The 22,526-nt window shown below is 36.7% G+C and overlaps 1 protein-coding gene across 4 annotated transcripts in view; it reads right to left on the bottom strand.

The window, feature by feature from the left end:
- The window catches only part of LOC145978214 (putative RNA-binding protein Luc7-like 1), a 57,877-nt gene extending 37,778 nt beyond the window's left edge, over positions 1-20,099 (bottom strand). For 2 of the 4 annotated variants that reach the window (XM_083110669.1, XM_083110670.1), the window contains exons 1-2: positions 19,951-20,099; positions 8,873-8,967 (exon numbers count right to left, since the gene is read on the bottom strand). In XM_083110669.1, coding sequence (XP_082966795.1) covers positions 8,873-8,967; positions 19,951-20,014 — 159 coding nt within the window. In that variant the 5' untranslated portion in view covers positions 20,015-20,099. Of the gene's footprint in view, positions 1-2,954; positions 3,079-8,872; positions 8,968-9,338; positions 9,378-19,950 lie in introns of those variants that run through there. The other 2 variants (XM_083110672.1, XM_083110671.1) reach the window with 2 other exon arrangements.
- Between the last annotated feature and the right edge of the window lie 2,427 nt (positions 20,100-22,526).

Genomic DNA, 22,526 nt, shown 5'->3' with positions numbered 1-22,526 from the left:
AGTATGCCTCTGTATAGTAGCTCATTCAGACAGTTGTATGCACCGGGGGAGTGTACAAATAAGTGGAAAGATTTAAAAACCAAAGAAACATTTTAGTGAACAAAACCAAAGTGGGAAGGAGGCTGGCATGACAACGGTAAGGTAAAGATAAAGTTCCCCGTGAATATAGCACTGTGCACATTTAAGGAATGTTGGGGTAGGGTTCCATAAATTCTTGATCTCTGCCATTTTGGAGGTGATGTGATCAGCACCATGCTCTGACAACCTTTACCCCTGCCAGTACCTGTTGATTTGAGGCTGGGTGAGCCCCAGAGCTGCTTAATGCAGGAACATGGACAGAAAAATTCCAACCTTAGATCATCCACTGCAGATTGAGCAGTAAATCTGACTGCAGGCAAATCACTACTGATGAAATTTCCATAGAATTTAACAGGAGTCACGGTTGTGCATACAATATTGCCCATGAGCTCTGGTATATGTAAACAAGATGTCAGAAGCATTTGGACTGTTGTGCTTGTGAAGGAGATACTTTTCTTGATCAAATTGTGACAGGAGACAAGTCCTGGATGCATCATTAGGAACAAGAGTGTAAGAGACAATCAATATCCTCCAATGGAACTCATGCTGACCATCTTTTAGGATGCCAATGGTCCTGTAATGGAACACTTGCAGCAAAAGGGTCAAACTGTAATTAGTGCTCCGTACAGTGGCATGCTAGTGAACAATTTGAAGCCAGTGATACTATTGAAATATAGGAACTTCTATCAAAAGGAGTATTGTTGATTCACGACGCCCACACCATATGACCAAACGTACAGTGGATACTCAAAAGTGCTTTGAAAATTTAGTCTAACACCCACCCCACAGACCAGACTTCACACAATTGGACTTTCACTTTGCTGGACCTTGGGAGAGCACAGTAGTATGCAGATGACAATGAGGTAATGGACATGGTGGAAAGTTGGTTAAAGATCACTCCAGAAAGCTTTCAAAAAAGTAACCGTCACAGAAAAACTGTGCTTACAGGGCATCGACAATTTTGCGGATAGGTAGACGAAGTGTGATGTGAAGCAGGGCAGAGGGCTGTTGAAAAATAAGACACAAACAATTTCTGTATATACTTTTGTAGTTAATAAAATTCCAGTTATTTAGTGGCTTTCCCCTGTAATAATTCGATTTATAATTGTAAAGGTTTCTTGGACGTATGTCAGCAATCTTAATTGCCAAAAATTACATAAAAGGAAGAATTCTGCACTAAATTACTGGCTGTTTATGGATATATTCGATTCATAGAATTATTTTCAATTTTATCAATAAAGCAGTATTTCAATTTTACCAATAAAGCAGTACACTGAGTAACATCAACGGAGCACGGATTAATGTCACATCTCTATGAAATGTGCAAACATAAATAATCCTCTACACCAAATATTTGAATGCCAAATTGACTTGAGGGTAATTGCAGTGAAACTATATTGTATTTTCACAGCAATGCTAGATAGGGAAATGTCATGAATTACAAACCACAAACGCCCATGAGTCAATCATATAATCTTCAATTCTACAGGATGATATGCAGTCTGTTGAAAATACAGGAACCTGCACCTTCTGCCTGTATCACAAAACATGCAGATTGAAGCATCGTTTTCTCAACTTGAAATTGTAGTTTACATCCAATTTCAATTGAAAAGTTTCAAAGAAGAGAGTTCACTCTACTATATGCATCAGTTGTACAAATGCAACAGTAAAAATTTCCTATCTGCAATGCTTCTGGTCAATTTGGGTTGAAGTTATGTAAATTATTTATAAATAATATATTTATAGTATTGATTCATTCTGGTTCCATTACATTCTGATGTATCTTCTATGACAAGATAAAATTTGTAATAGGTGGGTCCTGAAGCAAATGTATTTTGACTTCAAATTACCAGTGTCAGTTCCAAAGAAAATTTTCCATTCACAATAGTTAGTGTGTGTTTCAAATATACCAAATGTCTATCAAAGAATGATAGTATACTTTTATTTCTATGAACAAATAAGCTAATTACAGTAACTCGATACCTGGGAAACAAAAATGGATAATAGACATTTTCCTTATTAAAAATAGTGTGGCTTACAGCCCATATAATAATTTTGCATTACAATATTAATTCCAAAGCTGCAGTTTTTCTTCCTGAATACAGTGAAACCTCTATTTTACATTTTTAGGGGACCAAGCTGAAAAAACTTAAAATAAGGTGGGGGGGGGGGGAAGCTGCCTAATTTTAGATACTAGATCTTTTATAACTCTTATCAAAATAACATATGCTACACTGTATCACACACAAGTATGAGGCAATAGTTCAGAAGCAGACATATGAAAGACCCAATTTTCTGCTTCTTATCTGCACCAGTAACAGTGCTAGATATCTGGTTGAATAATTCTAACATGTATAGACTACATCCTATATTGTCTAGTAAAAAAAAACTTTACACTATGTCCCATTAAGACTCAAATGCAATGGAATGGACAGCTCTTTTCACATCAGCTCTGTAGCAATGAAAAAATATACACACACTGATTTATTATTAAAGAATTTTCACTACGAAATATACGGTAACTTTGTGTAGCAGGTGGAAAATACCAGATATGAAAGACACTTAACACAGCATGATAACCTAAAAACAACCAACCACACTCAGCCCAAAATACACACATTTAGCCTCTGAAAACTACTTTTGTCCACTCAAGCAGCTGCTTGAGTCACAACTGCACAATTTTTTTCAATATCTCCCTTTACTGAAAGGAACACAAGTGTTCAAATATAAAGAAAAACAACTGACGAAAACAAAAAACAAAACCATACATTTACTTTTTTTTTTGCGTGTGGGTGTATATAAGTATCAATTCTCAATATTAAAAGCCTTTTTTTATTATTTTCTTTTTTCTTTTGGTTCTAAACTTTTTAACTTACAGACTCTGAGAAACATCTTCTAAAGCAGCTACTCGTTTGATGTTGCAGTTTGACTCCATGTGTAACGATGACAAAATCCCGTCTAAACTATCATCATGGGTCTCAAAATTCGTTAATAAATTCCCTGAGGGTGAAAGAAATCAGTTGAAATTCTAGTAAGAAAGTTCCATAATAGGACTTGCCAGCCAGTACATCCAATCAAGACAAATCTATCACAATTCTGAACTGAAAAGTTAACTGAAACAAAATTTACAGCTCAACTATCATAGCATTCCAGTACTTTCATAGAAGTACTAGTTTTGTGAACTGTCAGCTTGAGAAATTATCAACATTCTAGAACAAGTATGATGCGATTCATAGTTCTAATGAAAAAACACGGTGTATTTGTATTATAATCCAATATATTGTTATTGTACACTGAAAAATGGATGTCTGGATAGAGTCTAGATGTTCATACTCACAGAAGACTTTTGCACCCAAAGGTCGGACGAGACGGCTTCAATGCTACAGAGCACCATGCACAAAAACAAGTCTTACTTACAGAAATATAGGCAATTCCTTCTTGGGCTGTGTGTCTTTTAACCCTGTTCAGTTTGCAGAGTTGCACAATAGAACTGGAATATGTTAAATATATACGTACATGTGTGTGACCAATAACTTTTATATACTAACTGAATTCATATCAAAATGTATTTGCAAAAAAGCTGCAAGTATTACTACAGCTTCAATTCAATTACCACTTCTTGCATCTGGGTAGCAATTATATTATTATAGATTCTATGCTGAAACCATGCTTCAGTGATTGGCAAACATGCTGATGCTTATTACGGTCGCAGAATATCTTGTGAATACATCAAAATTTATGCAAATGCATTTTGCATTTTTCCTTTCAATTCATGGACAGTTTGAAGTAGGACCCATACCACAGAAATGTGCCTGCACCGATAATTGAGCCTAGGACCTAATATGGCACAGACTTAACTGCTTAGACTATCATGGAGTTCTTGAGAAAGAGGAATAGGTAAAATGAAGAGATTCTCTTTTTATATATGGCACATCAGCTTTAGACTTCCAAGCTTTCGAGAGCTAGTCATATGCCGCTGGCTCTCAAAAGCTTAGAAGCACATCCGGAACTGACCCGGCTGATATCCCAAGTTGTTGCCAGGAAAGATTCTAGAATGGTCTCATGAATAACGATAATTTGTTTTCTTTTTTTATAAATAGTACATTTAGTAAACATGTGCATTCTTATTTGATTAACTGATTGATTTATTTCACTTCACTTTTCTGCCACTTTTGGATATCGCAAAGATGAGGATGAGTGATGATGATGGAATTTATGAAGAGACACTCACAAAGAACACTCAAGGCCAAGCTGGAATTTGAACTTGGGACTCCTGGTGCACTTCTATTTATACTACGTGTATTTCTCTTTCAAAAATGTAACAGTGTGAACACCAATTCATGTAAAACTTAGTTTGTCATATAACTTATTATTTTGAAATAACAGTTACATGTTGCGTAAATGAGACTACATTCATATTAGTGTACAATATAAAATGGCTCCGATTACACAAACTACAAAAAGACTGCAAGGTGTAGTTTCAGCACTTTTTCCTGATCTGAGCAAATGTGGTAGTCACTTGGGTATCCAATTGCAATGTGAGAGGCCTAGTTTAGCTCCCAGGGTGGTATTTTTCAATAATGTCTCTGCATGAAGCAGCTCTGGGGATTCCCAGCTTCATATCTGGGGTGAACCCTGGGAAGAAAATGCAGCCAGAGCATGGTGCTGACCACATCACTTACACATATGGCAAAGATCAAGAATCCTCACCCTATGGTGTACTGCACAGTGGATGCATCTGTACCCTTTCTGGTCCGTTAGGTTGCCTGGAGACCATAATGACCGACAGTGGTGGCAATGGGGTCCCAAAATTCCAGGGGGGAGGGGTCAAGGTGGCAAAACTGGGGAGAGGGGGGCAAAGACAGTACATTTCCCTTCGTAGATAAGATTTAGCATAGTGCATACACGGCTTTGCAAGTGGGAATTTAAATGAAGCATGATTTTATGTGGAAGGAAAACATTAAATATATTTTATGAGAAACACACACACGTATACATATATTTAATACAATCAAAACATCCAGTTCTACGGAAATCAATTCCTTCGGTTTCCCCACCTCACAAATAACCCCGCTACTTACCAACTAGAGCTCAAAGATCACCTGTGTGTGTCTTTCCATTGCATGATTTTTACCTACTTTTTTAATCAAACAATGTACTTACAGATATTTATGATATTTATATGCCTCAATTTAGATGTGATTTTCTGAAAAGAACTATATTTTAACATTAGTTTTCTTTGAAATTTCCCTCCACCTGATATCACTACATTTTCCAATTATTAAGTTATCCTGATTTGTTTTTTTGCAGAAAATAGTGAATAATGAATATATATGGGATATACATGTTAAAATTGTGATGCCTAACACAACATTCCCTATAAATAAATTTCTAATATGAAAGCCTTTTCACTGTTAGAACGTACATACTTTTGATATTTAAAAAAAAATGAAGAAAACTAAAAACTCTGTATAACTTGAACTCACAAAATTTTCAGTAATAATACTTGCAAACATCACAAAATAATGGAACAATATTCAAATGAGGGCAGCAGGCTACTGACGTATCTCCTAATGAAATGATAAAAACAATTTTAATTTTTCAGTGAAAATTTTGCTAAATTCAAGTTACAATACAAAAGATTATGACCTTTGCCATCTTTATAAAATACTCAATATCAATACACATTATTTAATAATAAAAATTATATTATAATTATATTTATTCCCACCAAGATCGAAATATACATCCCTGAAACTGGCTATGAAGATGATAAAAACAAGCTTGCTAATTTGTAAAGGAAACTACGTGCTAAATGATCATATGGTTCCACCTTCAGTCAAAATTTTAAGGCGCTTTACATTAATCTCAGTTTATAGTCCATTTTATGTAAAGTCCGCTTGGCACTGGATCAACTGTTTTAAAGATACGAGTTCCTGGCAAGACAACATAGGTCAACCTCATTACAAAGCAATATATAACTAGTATGCATGTATATGGATATTGGAATATGTTGTACATTGCATAGGTGTTCACAATTCCTACGCTTCTTTCTGATTAAACAAAACATGGTGCAAGAGCCCCCTAAGGGACAATGTCTGCCAGGCAGCTTTTCATTGGGTAACAGGAAATCAGTGCATCGAGTCCCATCACCGCTGTTTTCTAGCTTTCGAGACAGGAGTCTATTACTATTTATTTTCAAGTACCTCCCCCGCTATCCCCATGATGCTGATTCAACATCAAAATTTTGGGAACTCCCACCAAAAGCGAGAGTGCTAACCATTTAGCTATGCGGGAGCCCTCGACTCTGATTATGTCAACTTATTTTCTATTGTGTGCACATATTTATCAGTATTTGGAGTAGAGAATTGGAGTAGAGAAACTAGGGGAACACTGCCTAGTTTAAAAAAAAGCAATTACAATGTTTCTACATAATATAGGAATACCTATAAATGTAGTAAAATAGAATTTCAACTGAGTTCACTAGTGATAAAAACATTGAATAATAAGGTTTTAAAAATTGAAAACAGAATTCAGTTATTAGGACCTGAACATACGAGTTTACAAAACAATCCTCCATTGAAACCAAAACCTGTAATTCAGCACTGTCTCATTAACTTTATATTGCACTTTCATACAACTAGGTTATCAAAGATAAGACAAACAATGATAAAGATGAACGAAGTTGCACATCCATGCCTTGTCTGGTGGGTTAAAATCCTAGCTTCACAAAACATAATATCAACTAAAAAGCCATTCGTACTTCTAAGCAATGAAGTTAATCAGTTTCCCAACCGTGGCTTCTTTTTCCTTCTCTGGATATTCTACGACGGCATTAGTTGTTACATGTCACTGAGCAAGGTCCCTACCCATTTTGCAAAACCATATTCTGACTTTTCCTGCTACGTTTACAGAGCACTCCAAAATGCTTTAACATACGAAGGGTTGAGTCTTCAACTTTTGCATGTTGATCAAATGAATCAACATTATTGAATATAAATTACAAAATATATTATAAGTGTACATTTTATGTGAAATATTACCAAAAAAAAGTTGAGGAAACGATGAAATGTGTTTCAAATTTAATATCCTGGAAAGCAAACAAAAATCAATTCATTTCCTTGACTTTTCCAAGTATTTTTCAAAATTTCCTGACTTCTCCACCACATTTTCACAACTAAGTTGATTTCCCTGATTCTATATCCAAAACAAGTTAAACACCTGAGTAAGGACACTGGAATATAAAATCCAGTACCTGGCTAAAATAACATTCACAGCAGTTCCACTTTGAATTCTAGGTAACTGGACAGTCACGAAAACAGCGAAGCTAAGGTGTGAAAAGTGTATGCCTTTAAATGAGGTCCAGGAAACCTATGCTCAATATGCTCAAGTCATGCTTATTTCTAGCTAGCATGAACACGTTGAAAAAATCATTTTCCAAATAAATACTCAAGGAAACACATTCACCTAGCAACCAAATATATCATAAATTTTCATTCAGTTAGAACCAGAAAACATTGCTTCTATTTTGCATTTTTTTGGCTATTGCGGTTTATTTGACATTTTCAGTATTTTTCCAGTTCTACTTTGTGTTTTTTTACTGCTTCAATGTATTTCTTGCATTTTGCATGTATTTGTTTCTCCCAAAATTTTGCAACACTTTGGCTCAAGTGAAGATAAAGATAGAGCATAGGAAAGCTAAAAAATACTGCACAAAGACCAGGTGTATTTTATTTTACGACAAAATTTAGTACCATTTATGTTACTAGGGCTTGAAAAATACCCAAAAAGTCTTTAAAATAATTGTGGCGGAGCATATTAAAAATGAGCTATACAATTACTTTTCACACAATTGGGTGTTTGGTGGTTTTAAATTACCAACAAAGGAAGAAAAAAAAGAAAACTTTTTGCAGCTAGCAAATGCCTCTTCGCACTTGAACCAAAGTGAACAAAAAAAAAACATTTTCCATTAGAATTTTGGGAGAAGCGCACCTGGCTAAAATGCATAAAACAGTCACAAAAAAACAAAATGCAGTTAGAAAATTGAAATGATAAAAACTGAACGATGACCAATAACAACAAAAAAGACCAAAAGTACACAAAAACATTTTCTAGTTCTAGCATCATCATCTTCAAGGCCCCCAAAAGAAGGCTTTCCATAAAATTACAAGCCCTGATTATCATGAAATTCAATGTCTGAATACAATGTTTCTTACTCTAGAATGAAGAAATGTGATTGGCCTTTTTGATTCTGCCAGATAAGAAAAAATATGACTGCAGGATTTCCATTACAAGTTGCCAAACTGTTGTGTTACACAATCCTGAAGACTAAATGCAGAATTCCATCCAGTGTTAGTGCTCCTAGATAAACAAGTGCAACTAAATCCTTTTTTTTTTTTTTTAAGCTTCTTGTATTTCCTAGTAGGAAATTGACACCAAACAATAGTTTTGTATGTAAATCAGGGCACCTAAGCCAAGCGTATCTTTTAAACACGATGTGCTTCTTACTATGAAAAACCAAAATATCCAGCCTATCCTTATTGCTACTGAACCTTCTACTAACCTACAGATTCTTACATTACGGTTTCGAGTAAAGTTAATTGCAGTTCCTATCAAGCAGTACGATACTATGTAACCACTGACATGCAGTCAGTGTCACACTCTTACAAAACATTCACCAAAAAGTTTGGATTCAAGAGCATTGGAACACTTTCTACGCAATACTTTAAATTAAAATAGACTAAATTTAAAATCTAAAATGCTATATGAAATTGCAATATTAAACGGTACTTACAGTAGATGATAATATTTCATGAGGGCAACAGCTCAACAGGAAACTCTTGCACACCTTCGGATCTGTGAACTTCACTTGAAACCGGTTGTTTTCACCTAAAATGACACACACGTAACCGAATAAGAATAGTTCACTTGGAAATCTGGCAATATTAATCTAAATCTTTTCTATCTTTAACTAACATTCCTTACTTTAGCTTCTTATAAAAAATAATCTGTTATACACTTACTTTCTACCAAAATATGAGATTTAATTTAGAATTGTTGAACAGGAAAAATATATAAAGTGTATAGGTTTAAACACATACACACAAGAATCGACCACAGCTGCTAGAGGCCACGTACATTTCTGGTTCACTTCCTGTTTTCAATAAATGCCTGCTGACTACAAGATACAGACAACTACACCAGGATTTACAGATTTTGTACAGGAGTAAGAAAAGAAAAAAACACAATTTTATACACACGTGATCTGCCCTCAGCCGACCTTTACCCTCAATTTCTGTTTAAAGCTCCGTAGCCTCCCTAGAATGAAATTGGGGATGAGGCTTTAGAAAGTACACATTACTTACAACAGTTCCTTATACTAAGATAAAAATAAGTCACATGCAATGATGGGACAGCTAACTTTATCATCATAGAAATTCACTATGAAATAATTCTAATAAAAACTGATTCTCATTTATAAGGATGATCCATTATGTGCAAACATAGCTGTGAAGGACGTAGTATAGCTGTCCCAGCATTGGTTATTAAATAGCAAATATATTATTATTCACTACACAGAACACAGATGCATTAAATCTCAGACCTAAAAAACAGTTAACGTAATACAGTTGCCCTAGATACATGCATGGGAATTTATATCAACTGATGCATACCAATCACACATTACAACTAACATTTTCTAATGTTCTCAAAGCTGCCCTAGGTAATTTCAACCTGTGTGTGGGGTGACACTTGCTGAATGGACTCAAGTGTCACCCTCACTTCCATGTTGTACACTCAGTTAAAACTGCATTGTGCAAGCCAACGAGGCTCTGGCATTTGGACCTCCAGTCAATGTAATCTTCTGTAGGGCTGTGTGTTGTCCTTGAGTTTTTGTCTTGAGTCCACTTTATGCCAGGTAGGCTAATCGAGACAGGACGTACAGTTTAAAGTGGCATCCGAACCACTATGTGCCTTCAACGGGTATCAAACCTGGGGCTCCTGGAGTCCTTGTGCTAGGTGTCCCTTTAAGGCGAGGAGGGACAATTACGCACTAGTTGTGCATTTATTTCAATATCGTCGGATTGGACACTGCTATTACAGCACCTTGAATAACGTAGTGTGGAAAACGACCCAAGAAACTGGTTCCCCGAGACGATGACAAGTAGATGGCAGTGTGATCGACCCAGGTGCTAATTTTGTTATGAAAGTAATGCGGCTTAGTTAGTTTTTGGAATATATTGTGTAGATTTGTTTCTCTGGAAAGGCGGTAAGTGAATTGATGGAAACAGTTATATTTGTGGAGTGATTTGCAGTCACGAAATGGCATTAATTTGGAAAGAAAAGTAAAATAAAATTAATAAATAAATAGCATGCGTAACACAAGAAGAAACATCTCAATGTGATTCCGGACGTCAGGTCTTGGACTGTGTATTAGAGTTTATTTTTCAATGTTATTAGAATACAAATAGTATCCTGACGGATATTTCGTACCGAGGCGACAAACCACAAATGTCGCTTGAAAGCGAGCAGTCTGAAATCAATGCAGCCTTTGGAACCGTAGGGACAAAAGCTCTGACTGCACCGTTTCCTCAAGGAGATTTTACACCAAAGCGACACGCGACAAACGATACGAGGATTTCACACCAAAGCGACACGGGTCATTCGGTCCAAGGCAACTTTCATACCGAAGTGACACATGTTGCTTGGAAAGGAGCCAATCAAGAGCAACATTTCACATCGTAGCGGCATGACGGGAAGCACAGGCCAGCGTTCGGTTGGTCAATCCTCAAGCGATAAGTGGCACGTGCCGCTTGTCGCTTTGGTGCGCAATCTCACTAAAGCAAGATACTCATTGCATCGTGTATGCGCGAACAACAAACCACGGCAACATGTTGCAAGCTATTGAGGAAATGGCCCAGTTTGAGCGACGCAGAAGCGACAAAGCGACACGTGTGGCTTATCGTGTCGCCTAGATCTGTTTTTGTTATGTGTGGTTTATCGTGCCGCCTATCTGTTGTTCGCAAGCAACACTTGCTAATAGATTGAAGGCACCATGTCGCTTGTCACTTAGTTGGGAACTCCCCCTGTAGCACGTCGCTTCGGTCTCAGCACTCTTCCTTTAAGGAGCTTTCCGACCGAAGTAACAAGTAGCACGCGAATACGCCATATGAACGTGTTGTTTGCTGTTTGGACCCTCATGTGCAATGAATGCTATTTTACAGTCTGGAAGTGTGTGTCACTAGTGTGACAGTGTGAACATCCCGTGTCGCTTGTCCCATTGGTTTGAAAGTTGCCTTACACTCATGTCGATGGCACTAAGAAAGTTTTGTGGGGTTCCCCTTGTTGTTTCATGCAATCATCATTATCATCATCGCCGCGATTAGTTTAAAGCGGAAGAAAAGAGTCCGTAAATATAAAAAATACAAATGCTTCAGTGTGTATATCTTTTAAAAAAAATGATGATGATGATAATAATGAACCTAATTCATAATTCATACACAAAAATTTAGTTGCGAAGAACATTCCACGCGTATTTTTTCTCCCGTATTATTAACAAAAGTATGACGATAACAGGACGTGGTCGACTGTCTAGAATGTTCGTTAATATCTTCGCGACCACTGTACCAAATATCATAGCAATTATCACATTCATAGAAATGCTTCATGTAAAAGAATCAGACGTTGCAGCGAAAACTCCATTTACTTCCATTATAAGCAGTCGAATACCAAGCACCGGGTTCAACACCAGCGCCTCATTTTCGAGTGGAACCAGCCAGAGAGCGCATAACCATGCCGTTTTCCACACTATGTTATTCTAGGTGCTGTACTGCTATTTAAAAAAGGTTTTAGTATGCAAGATAGTATGAATTTCTCTCCATGTTGCAAGTGGAAACTGTTTTTCAAGTTGATTATTAAGCTAGACATGATGTTTGAAAAATATGATTAATAAGTATTTACAGAATCCCATGTATTCCTTATGGGAAATCAACTTCAAGTTACTGCTAATCAAATGGGAGTTTTGACTTTTGCGTCTACTATGACATAGTTCAACATGTTATTTTCCGACCATGTGCTTTTCTAAGACATTGAATGTTTCATATTCCCGAGAGAACGAATGAAATAATGGTCCTATAAACCTAATGCATTTCTCCTTGCTTCATACGGTCATCCTGGCAGTGTTAACAAACCTTATATGTATAAAAGAGCTACATTTCACCATTAATAGAGCTAAAGATGACTTTCAAGGAGCTAGATTAACGAAGGCTGCATAAAGTGCCTCCTAGGGTAATTTTAGGTGTCAGAGGTGTGGGGGTGCTGCTATTACCGTTAGCTTTAAAGTGATGGCAATTTATTCTTAATTTTCACTGCATCACACATCTCAATAATCCAATTGTTTATATGAAATCGAAAATAAAGGATTCCCGGATAATATTATCATCTTCACCTTAGCCACAGCGATATATATATATATAAAAGTAGCTGGGGAGGAAAGATGGGGGGGGGGGTGATGCAGCCTATATATGAATATCACGTCACATGCAAAATGTACACTCATGGCAAAGGTTGGTCTTTGTGGGCCGGTGCCAGTGGTGGCATCATAGTGGGGCAGAGGGCAGGTGCCACAGTTCACAGCCAAACGAGTGCACGAAAGATCTGGCTCCAAAAGAGTGAAGTTGGCAACAGTGATCGGCAGCTGCCCCAGTGAGAAAGACCTAAGGGAAATTGTCCCTCTCCCCCTTAAAGCCTCAGCTTTTAATGTACGTAAGGAGATTTTAGCCCTCAGACACACTTGTTAGTTTCAGTCATGACTGTGTAATGAGACAGGTGCAAATAGCCCATGTGATAATGCACACAAAATTTTAATTTCAATCAATTTCAGCCTGTAGTGATATGGGACAATGGATGATATTCAACTTGACATCATCATGCAGTGCATTTTGGGAAGAAACAGAATGAAGTTGGGCAAACAGATTTACACATGTTAAGGGAAGCATATGAGAAGTCTTATTAGAGCGAGAAATGTACGATATTTTACACATACACGTTCCTGATAATCATACTTGAATCATTTCGGCAAAGATCATATGCACAATGCTTATCCAGCATGTTATCCATGCAGGATCTCATCTGTTTGCCCGAAATATGGCAGCAGAGCATGATTTCGGGTAATGCATTGGGGGGAGGTTGTTCGCTGAATACCATCCATTGCATCTATCAGTATGATAATTAGCTTTCAGACCAGTGACAACAGATGACATGTGTCACTTGGGAATGAACCCTCAGAAATAAATGCAAACTATCATAACAACATGACACATGCTGTTTGTAGCCTGCATGTCACGTGTTGTATGAAAATTGATCTCATACTGAGCCATTACATGTAAAGTATAGCATCTAGTAGGCATGGCATCTGCCTCACACACACAGGAGATCCAGGTTTGCTTCCCAGGATGGCTGATGTCAAGTGGGAATTTCATTGAACAGTGTCCCTACATGAAGCAACTCGGGGGGGGGGGGGGGGGGGGGTTCACCAAGCCTCTAATTTAAAAAAAAAAGGTACCCATGACCAACCCTACACTCATTTCCTACACTTTTTGTTTTGGTTGCAAGGGATGGCCATTTGTGTTTTAGCATATTCTATTTCTGCAGTATGGAAGAGACAGGGAAATATGTAGGGTACTGCTTTGACACCCTCCATGTGACATTGTGGAATTTAACACTGAATAGAGACTTTTTTCTCCAAGCTATTGAAAAATTTCATATTTTTCATGTTACATGCAGTAACAATATCAAAAATGACAAATAGGCAGACGCGGAGGCAGTCATATTCAACATGCCATTCAAAGAATGTGTAATTTGGCTGAAAAGGCATTTCTACTTACTAATCCACTTGTGTTAGATGGAGGGTAACAAATGGTGCAGGCTAGTTAAACAGGGATTAGCTCCCCCTGCCTTCTTCCATTCTGTATTACTTCAACGTTTAAATCAGACATGTCCAGAGCAGTCAAAAAACACATTTAAAAACAAATACAAACACGGAAACTTGAACCAAATGTTTCTACACAGGATGTAGGAAACAGTGAAATCCTTTCTGGTTATGTTATCACTATGGCAGCCATCTTTAGGTCTCCTATCTTGGAATTTAATTTCCACATTTCCATGTAAAAAGACAGCCACTACGTTAACATACCCCAAAATGTTGTATCCCTTCCTATATCATGTACTGACACATTTGAGTTTCCCTATCCATGTTTGTTTTACATAGTGTTTGCACACTTACGGAGCACAAAAAAATTATGGTTATAGCAGCAGAATGGTGAGTGTTTTACGCTAAAATTAAGAATCATTGTTTCTCATGAAATTTTAGCCCATTCTGACATATCACCTTTCCACTTCAAAAGACAAAAATGGACCCATGTTGATAACACTATTAAGTATTATGTATAGGGATGTCTCATTGTCTCCGCATTCCTGTGTGTGTAACCCCCGAGACTGCATTTATCATTATAGCTCCAAAACTAATGATATTTCAGTTCTACTTTTGTTCTTAAACACATTTTTCTTTACCCGAAAAGGTATGCTATGTTACTAAAATCTGGCTCTGGCATCAGATGTATGGGAGCAAATCATACTAATTTTTCTCATACACCATTATTCTTATGTGGGTCTGGCAGGTATGTTTTGGTGCTCTTAGAACTAAACTTAATGCTCTTCAAGCTTATCGTGTGACGTTACTATGTGTATGTTGCAAGCAGGTGTATACAACACAGTATATGCGAAAAGAGTGATTCAGAGAGAAGCAACTTAGGACCATGACAAAGTTCCACATAAATTAATACTTTCCAATCTTTAAAATGCCTAAATTAGGGCCCAAGTTCTGGTTGTTTAATTCCAAACAAATCGTGGAAAACACACAAAACACTATTTACATGGTTCGATTTATATTTATGTCTTAACACATACATGCTTTCTAGAGAAGGATTCTTCTCTTCCGCATACTCCTATTTGTGTATTTGCTTGCTAACAGCCATTCGTTTACTGTTGTCTTTAATATGGACTGTTGCTGCTACTATGTAATAACGTAAAGTGGTAGAGGTATTATGTCAATAAATGTAAGCAGATCAGGTTTAGGGGCCCTAGCATTAAAATATTGTCCCTAAATGCTTCCAACACACAATCAGTTATGGTCTGAAACACCCTTCGGTCCTATTATTTTATACATGCAAAGAATGCTTCTGAGAGCAGCAACTTACAAGCACTGCGTGAACTCAGTGTGAGATGACCGTAAACCAAGAACAGCTGCTTGTCACAAAGCACAGGCATAACTTTTCAAATCATAATTTAGTTTCACCCACCTTCGAACTTACTTCCACAATCATATCTAGTACTACAAAAGCATGTCCTAATACTGCAATAATACTTGCAAAAACATTCAGAACCATTACCCAAATTAGTTTCTCCAAACTTGTTTAGTATTATAAAAACATTAATTAGGCATCCATACAACTTAAGGAATTATTACACAATCAGAACTGTGATCAAACAAAATTTCAGTACTTAGGTAAAGGTAAGAGTTCCCCATGTACAGGGGGTAGGGACCCCAGCATTCTCCTTCTCTGCCATTTTGGAGGTGATGTGATCAGCATCACCCTCAGGATGCCTTTACCCCCAGGTACCCATCGATTTGAGGCTGGGTGATCCCAGACAAGGAGTAAAAAATTCCGACCTTAGGTCAACCACCCTTGGAATCGAACCAGGAACTCCCAGATGCCCTACTGACTAGACCACTGCGGATCTAAATTTCAAAACTTAGTAAGCAAAAATAGCTACAAATTTGCTATTTTAATTATTTGTATTATAATTGTCGTTCAATGAAAATTTTGTAATAACCAACTCAATCTTGCTGTTGTGTTGCTAATGACTAGGGCTTGCCAAAAAAGACCCCTATAAAAATACCTAAAAATATCAAAAAAGGGACCTAAAAACTGAAAAAAGGACGTATAAATGTGATCCAAATTAATTAATAACTTCAGTTTTAATTACATATGTAATGAATTAAAAAAATACAAAATTCTGGTGGTATGGAACACAGTGCGAAAAAACTGAAAGCTTCAAAACAAGAGAAAGTTGCCACTTACAGCGCGACCTTCCAGACAAGTTACGGTTAAAGGACCCTGCTTCAGTAATTCAAAAATGTTTTTCTCTATTTTCTGGGATGGTTCAAATATATTTCTTTCTTTTTTTTTTTTTGTTTCTTTACTACAGAATGGATGTTTAAGAGGTGATGAGCTGATGATTGGAATTGAGAATGAGCAGTAAAAACGTAGTCGAAAGAAGGTGAAGTTGCAAGAAAAGCCGTTAACACCTAAAAAAAATTGTAAAAAAGGACTAATAAACCAAAAAACGACGAAAAAGGACAAATAAAACCCACCTTTTTCGGGCCTACAATGACCCAAAATGAACATATATTATGTTAGGCCTCGTCTTCGGACACTAGGAAAAAAAAAGGATTTTTCCTCAACTTCCGAGCCTTACTAATGACAAATGCACTCCTGCAAGAGATTTTTTATCTGCTCACGGAGATGCATCATAGAAAAGTAATGAGTAGTTTCTGTGGAACTTCTCTTCTCATGTTGTAATTTTCATTGCCAACTTAGTGTGATATAAGTGCAAAATTACTTGTACTTTTCTCATATGGCCTTTCTGTCTTTTCTGAGGTAATGAATGAATTATGATTAAAGAAATTTCATGAATGCAATTCTCATTGGAAAGGTGGAATGCAGTTAATCTGTACTGCTGCTGATATTGCACTAATTCTCTTGAGAAAGAAATTTACTTTTGAAATTAGAATCTGTAAACTGACAGAATGAATAAAATAAGCTACTACAGTAAGTACAATTTTAGAAAAATTGTTTATCGATTTCCTTTATTTTACTTCGCTTTTTGTAACAGTTTTGGTTAATTTGCAAAGATGGGGATCAGTGATGATATGATGAATGGACACTCAAAAACATCCATGCCCAGGCTGGGATTTGAATCCAGGACCCCTAGTGTCATAGCATGTTGTGCTAACCACTCTGCCATGGGGGATGGGGGGGTGGGGTAAAATTTTAGAAAAAGGATGTAAGCTTATGTACAGGGTGTTTCAGCTGATTTGCACTGATTTCAATTGTTATTTAAAAAAATTACCACAACAGCCAAACTTACTCAAGGTACCTATGGAAAGAGGAAGGTTTAAAGTACGTTAGTATGTTCTCAGTATGGCTATCATGCAGTTCAGTGATGACAAAGGCAAATACAAATGTCAAAAACAGGTTTCAATGTTTCCTTCAAAATTGTTGCGGATATCCTCCTGCAGTTCATGGATAGTCCTCGGGCCAGATTAAAGAACTTCTTGTTTCATGCATTCCCACAAGTAAAAATCACATGGATTTAAGTCTGGACTTGTGGGAGGCAATGTCTCCCTTCTGGGATGGATGAAAAAGGTATTGATCATAGCCAGGTAATTTTCAGACGTACCATACTGCTCGAAAAAAAGGGACTAATGATGCCACATCTCCTTAGGATGGTGTGACGACTCTTGAAACTCATGTGGTTTCTCAGTAGCCCCAATCGAAAGTTTTGATTATTCACTTCTCCTGTGAGATGAAAATACGTCTCATCACTCACCCATAACACTTCCAGCACAGAATCATCGCCTACCACAAGATCTGAGAATTCATGCGCAAAGTACAGGCATTTCTACTTTCCTGTCTCTGACAAGAATTGCAGCGTGGAAAATATTGAAAAAGTCATAGCATCAACTATTAGTAAAACTTTGAACTTTCCTCTTTACAACGGTACCTTGTGGAAGATTCTATCCGTTCTAGTAATTTTCTTTTTAATGAAGATTGAATTCAGGGCAAATCAGCTGAAACTCCATGTATTTATTCCATTACATTTAGAAAACAAAATTGCATTTATATTTCAAATACATTTTCAAGAAAATACTTATCAAAAATTCAAGTGTTGAAAAGAAAGTGTAGTCAAGATTCCTGTATATTCTGTACTATAAATGTTCATTTGGACTTGCATACATACGTACACTGTAAACAGACATTTAGAAAATAGCATAGAAGTTTTCCATCCTCCATTTCTCCACATCTGTTTTAATGTCTCTAATACGCAAAAGACAGATCATGCACTCCAGGTTATTCTGATCTGTAGATATAAAAAACAAACCATAAACTAACTAATGTGCACCCACCAATACAGAATGAAGCTGATCAAGATTCCTCTTTATTTTCATCTTCCCAGAAACCTATATTTAAAACAGAACTCATCATCCATTGCAACAGTTTACACAAGTTTCACACCTCTCCAGGTTTCTTTCCTTGCATCATATAATTATTTATCTTGTAGCTAGTTTATGGTTGCTATGAGCAGTTTTACACTCCATGATGTAACGTTTCGGGAGAACACAGAAATTATGATCAAACTTGGATAAAGGGATGGTGTGTTCTCCTAAAACGTTACAAAGAATGTGTTTAAATGCTTGTAACCACTGTGAACTACAGGAGGAATAACTTTCCAGGTTCGCAAGATGATCTTAACCCTCAACTACAGTTGTGACGTCCCACGGACCAGTGTGTTGTTTTGCTTGTTACCCCGGCAGTAGTTTTGACCTTGAGGCTACCTCTCTCTTAGTACCTTCCTCAACTTCAGTGTGCTGTGAAAGCGTGAAGGGAATGATTGCATTATCTGCTTCTGTGGTGTTCTATTTATATACTGCGGTCCCACGGAAGTCACAACTGTGTTTGAGGGTTAAAATCACCAATGATTTATTACGATCAATAGACAAGAGAATTGCAGATTTTTTATTTGTGGCATATACTGAATAGAGGGACCCGTGGTTTTGAAGAATGAATGTTAAACAATAACTAAGGACTAAATTCACGTTGATCAGTTGTGTGTAAATACTCAGTTAAGAGATATTTTGGATTGGTGTATTTGTTTTGCTTAAACTCACAATATAAACAAAATACTTTTTTGAGGGAAGTTAAAAAATAATGCTTCGCTCTCAAAACTACGTAATTGTGTTCAGTGAATAACAAAGCATAAGACATGATTAAATTCACATCATTTAAAATATGTCTTGATATATTTATATTCCTTTTTTTCAGAGGTCCTGTGGACCGCACGACTGTGTTAGTGCCCAAAATGTTCACGACTGTGGTTAAGGGTTAAACTTATTTTTCTTGCACATAGAAAAAAAAAGATTTCCACAAGGCGAAAGTACTAAACCTAGAGCGTGATAATTTGTTGACTGCCGTTAGTTCAAATGGAAATTTTTAAAAAATGCTACTGTACACACAAAATAAAACCTTTAAAAAATTTTCATCGTTGGTGCATACGTAGTTAACTTAAAATTGTTCAAATTTCGTCGACAATAAGGACAAAGGTTGTTGCAATTGTCCTAATGACATCTGCCTCTAACTGTAAACAATTTTGTGCATGTTACACAACTGATTGCCTCAAACATGACGCTATTTGGATACTACAGCCAGTTTCACCAAATAAAAAGGCGTATTGAAAGTGTAACTCCTACTAAAGTTCTCACGAAAAGGTATGCATTTGGTAAATTATATTGCCTTGGAAGTAAAATTATTTCCAATATGATATTTAAAAGTTTTACACACATTTAGCATTTCGTAAACATGTACATATATTTATTAAGGTATTTGGACATTCGCAAATAAATTCCTCCTACTCTTCCTCAAACGGCCATTTTGTGAAAATGCTGCACTGGCGTCATTAAAGGGACCAGCAAACATACACATTCGTTTAAAACTTTCGATGAGGAAAAAAAAAAAGGAAGCTTATACTTACCATTTCGTCCCGTCCCCATTAATTGATCCAACATCGCTCTTATTTGGTCGTGTGCCGACATCATGTATGCTTTTTTAAAATAAATAGGTTCTGCTCTTTTTGATATCACACCACGTATTCTACCCAGAATTCGATTAGACTTGCAAAGACTTTCGAAATCGGTGGTATACTTCCAGCACTCGTCACAACTCGTCGTCAGCGACATGTGACATCATATCTAGACTAAATGGAAGCAAAAACGCCATAAAGTTTTTTTTCTTTTCTTGTGTTAAATACGGGTGTGCGAAGTGCGGCACCGATATTCTTTGGTCTGGGAGGGATTTTTTTTTTATTCTAACGTTCGTCAGGAAAGAAATATGCCATAAGTAGCAAAATGTTTGACATCTCCTGGCGCTGACACCTTTTTGGAGAGGGTTGATTACTGCGTTCTGGGGGACATGCGCAACAAAATATTTTGTGATTAGATTACCATTTGGCATTTTTAATCGTCATTAAAAAAGTTGTTCAAGAAACAAAAAATTTAACGGTGTCATTTAAGGATGTAAGTGATGCTTGCATTTTTATTACGGCTTTTTCCCCCCAAGTTCTCATTGTACATTGTACATGAGTTGGCATTACTTGCAAAAAAGATTGATTTTTTTTCTGCACACTGCAGCAGAGTGCAGACGCATGCTTCAATGAATCAACCTCTTTTATTTGATTGTCTACACCCAGTTTGTTCGCTTTCCCTTTCAATATGTCATGTTGGACGTAGCATTCTAACCCACATAGTGATATTATTAGAAATTAACTTCCCACATACATTAAAGAAATTACAGAAACTCACAAGAAACTGAAATCAATTAAACAGTATTTAACAGATATACCTCTATATAATCTCAATGAATTTCAATAGTTAAACTGGATTAGTAAATTGAAGCATTTAAATTCTTTTGATATTGTATGTCTCCTATATTTGGATTATCTGTTTTACAAGTTTAGTATGTAACACTTATAACTGTTTATGTTTAACCCATATGATTTATTTGTATTTTTGTGTTTGCATTTTGTTCTTTTTATTGTAATCTTACTCCATTTGTAATATTTAGTATTGTATGACGTTTTCCACACCCATGGATATGGGTCTACGGAAATAAAGAATTTATTATATTATTATAAATAGGTTGTTCAAACGGATATCTAATCAGAAATCATTAGGGGTGTGCGGGAGAGAATTTCTTGGGTCGGGAAGAGAAATTTTTTAAATCCCGACTTTCGGGACGGGAAAAAAATCACAATTTCCCGACAAGGTCGGGAAATTTTCGGGACTGGAAACGTTCGAAATTTCCCGAAGCTCTAGAAATCTCGAGTTCTACACGTCATTTTCACCTTAAGTGATTGTATTTGCATTTCTGGTACAAAAACTAACAATTTCCGACAAGTTCCAGACATTTACAATCAGGATTTGCAAAATTTGTTTTTTTAAAAAAAGAACAAAACAAACTTTTTTTGTTATAACATGTTTTTCTTGTTTAAACATGTTTTAAACAAAAGAAAGTCAACCTTTTCCCAGTAAATTATAGTTAAAGTCGTTAAAGAAAAAATAATCCTTGCCGCCACTGAGTACAGTGGCGGCAAGGAGAGTTTTTTTTCAGTTTGGAGATAAGGTTTACCATACTGCAGGATAGGGGTGTGCCGGACAAAATTTGTTTGGGTCGAGAAGGGAAATTCTTTAAATCCCGACATTCGGGACGGGAAAATTTCATAATTTCCCGACAAGGTCGGGGAATGTTCGAAATTTCCCGAAGCGATATTCCTCTCGGTTTAATAATTATCGTATTTTAAAAGTGTGAAGTGATACGTTGTTTACATCTCGCGCGGCCGCCATTATGGGAACGAAAGACTATCGACAAGTACGGTGTAACAAGTACCGTGTGAGGCGAAAACTAGCAAATGGGTAGCCAGTCCAGCGTCAACTAGAGCAATCCAACTAGAAATCCAGTTCCGTGTGATAGGGGCTTAAGTGCTTGTTTTTGCACCTCTCGTTCAAAAACTAACAATTTCCCATAAGTTCCAGACATTTACAATGCAGAAAACGTTGAGAATGGACGACTTTTTAAAATGACCATACGGTATTTTCCGACTGCTTGGGATCCTGAAAAGTCGGGAAGTCATTTCCCGAAGTCGGGATCGGGACGGGAATCTTTCTTCCCGACTTTTTGGGATCCCGCAAACCTCTACTGCAGGGACAAATGTTGGGGGTAATAGCCCTCCTTTTTCCGCCACTGCTGAAGTAGGTTAGGATTCATATTCATCTAAATTTCAAGAAACTAAATATTATAGAATTACTATCCTCGTCCTGGAAAAATCAGGGTGAATTTTTTCCTGCTGCCTGAACAGTTTATATAGCAGAAAACAACCTACAGTGTCATAATAGATTTTCCAGATCAAATTATCTTTCCAAGTAAAAAAAAATATATTACCAAAAGTAAGCATCTGCGCTTCATTCAGTTATGCAAACCAATGAATCGTATCGCAAGAGAGAAAAAAATCACGTCATGATCAAACTTGCAGAACGGTACGAACAGGGTTGGCAT

Source organism: Lepisma saccharinum, chromosome 24, assembly GCF_977018435.1.
Source record: "Lepisma saccharinum chromosome 24, izLepSacc3.1, whole genome shotgun sequence".
Lineage (NCBI taxonomy): Eukaryota > Metazoa > Arthropoda > Insecta > Zygentoma > Lepismatidae > Lepisma > Lepisma saccharinum.
This window is presented reverse-complemented; position numbering and strand designations above follow the sequence as displayed.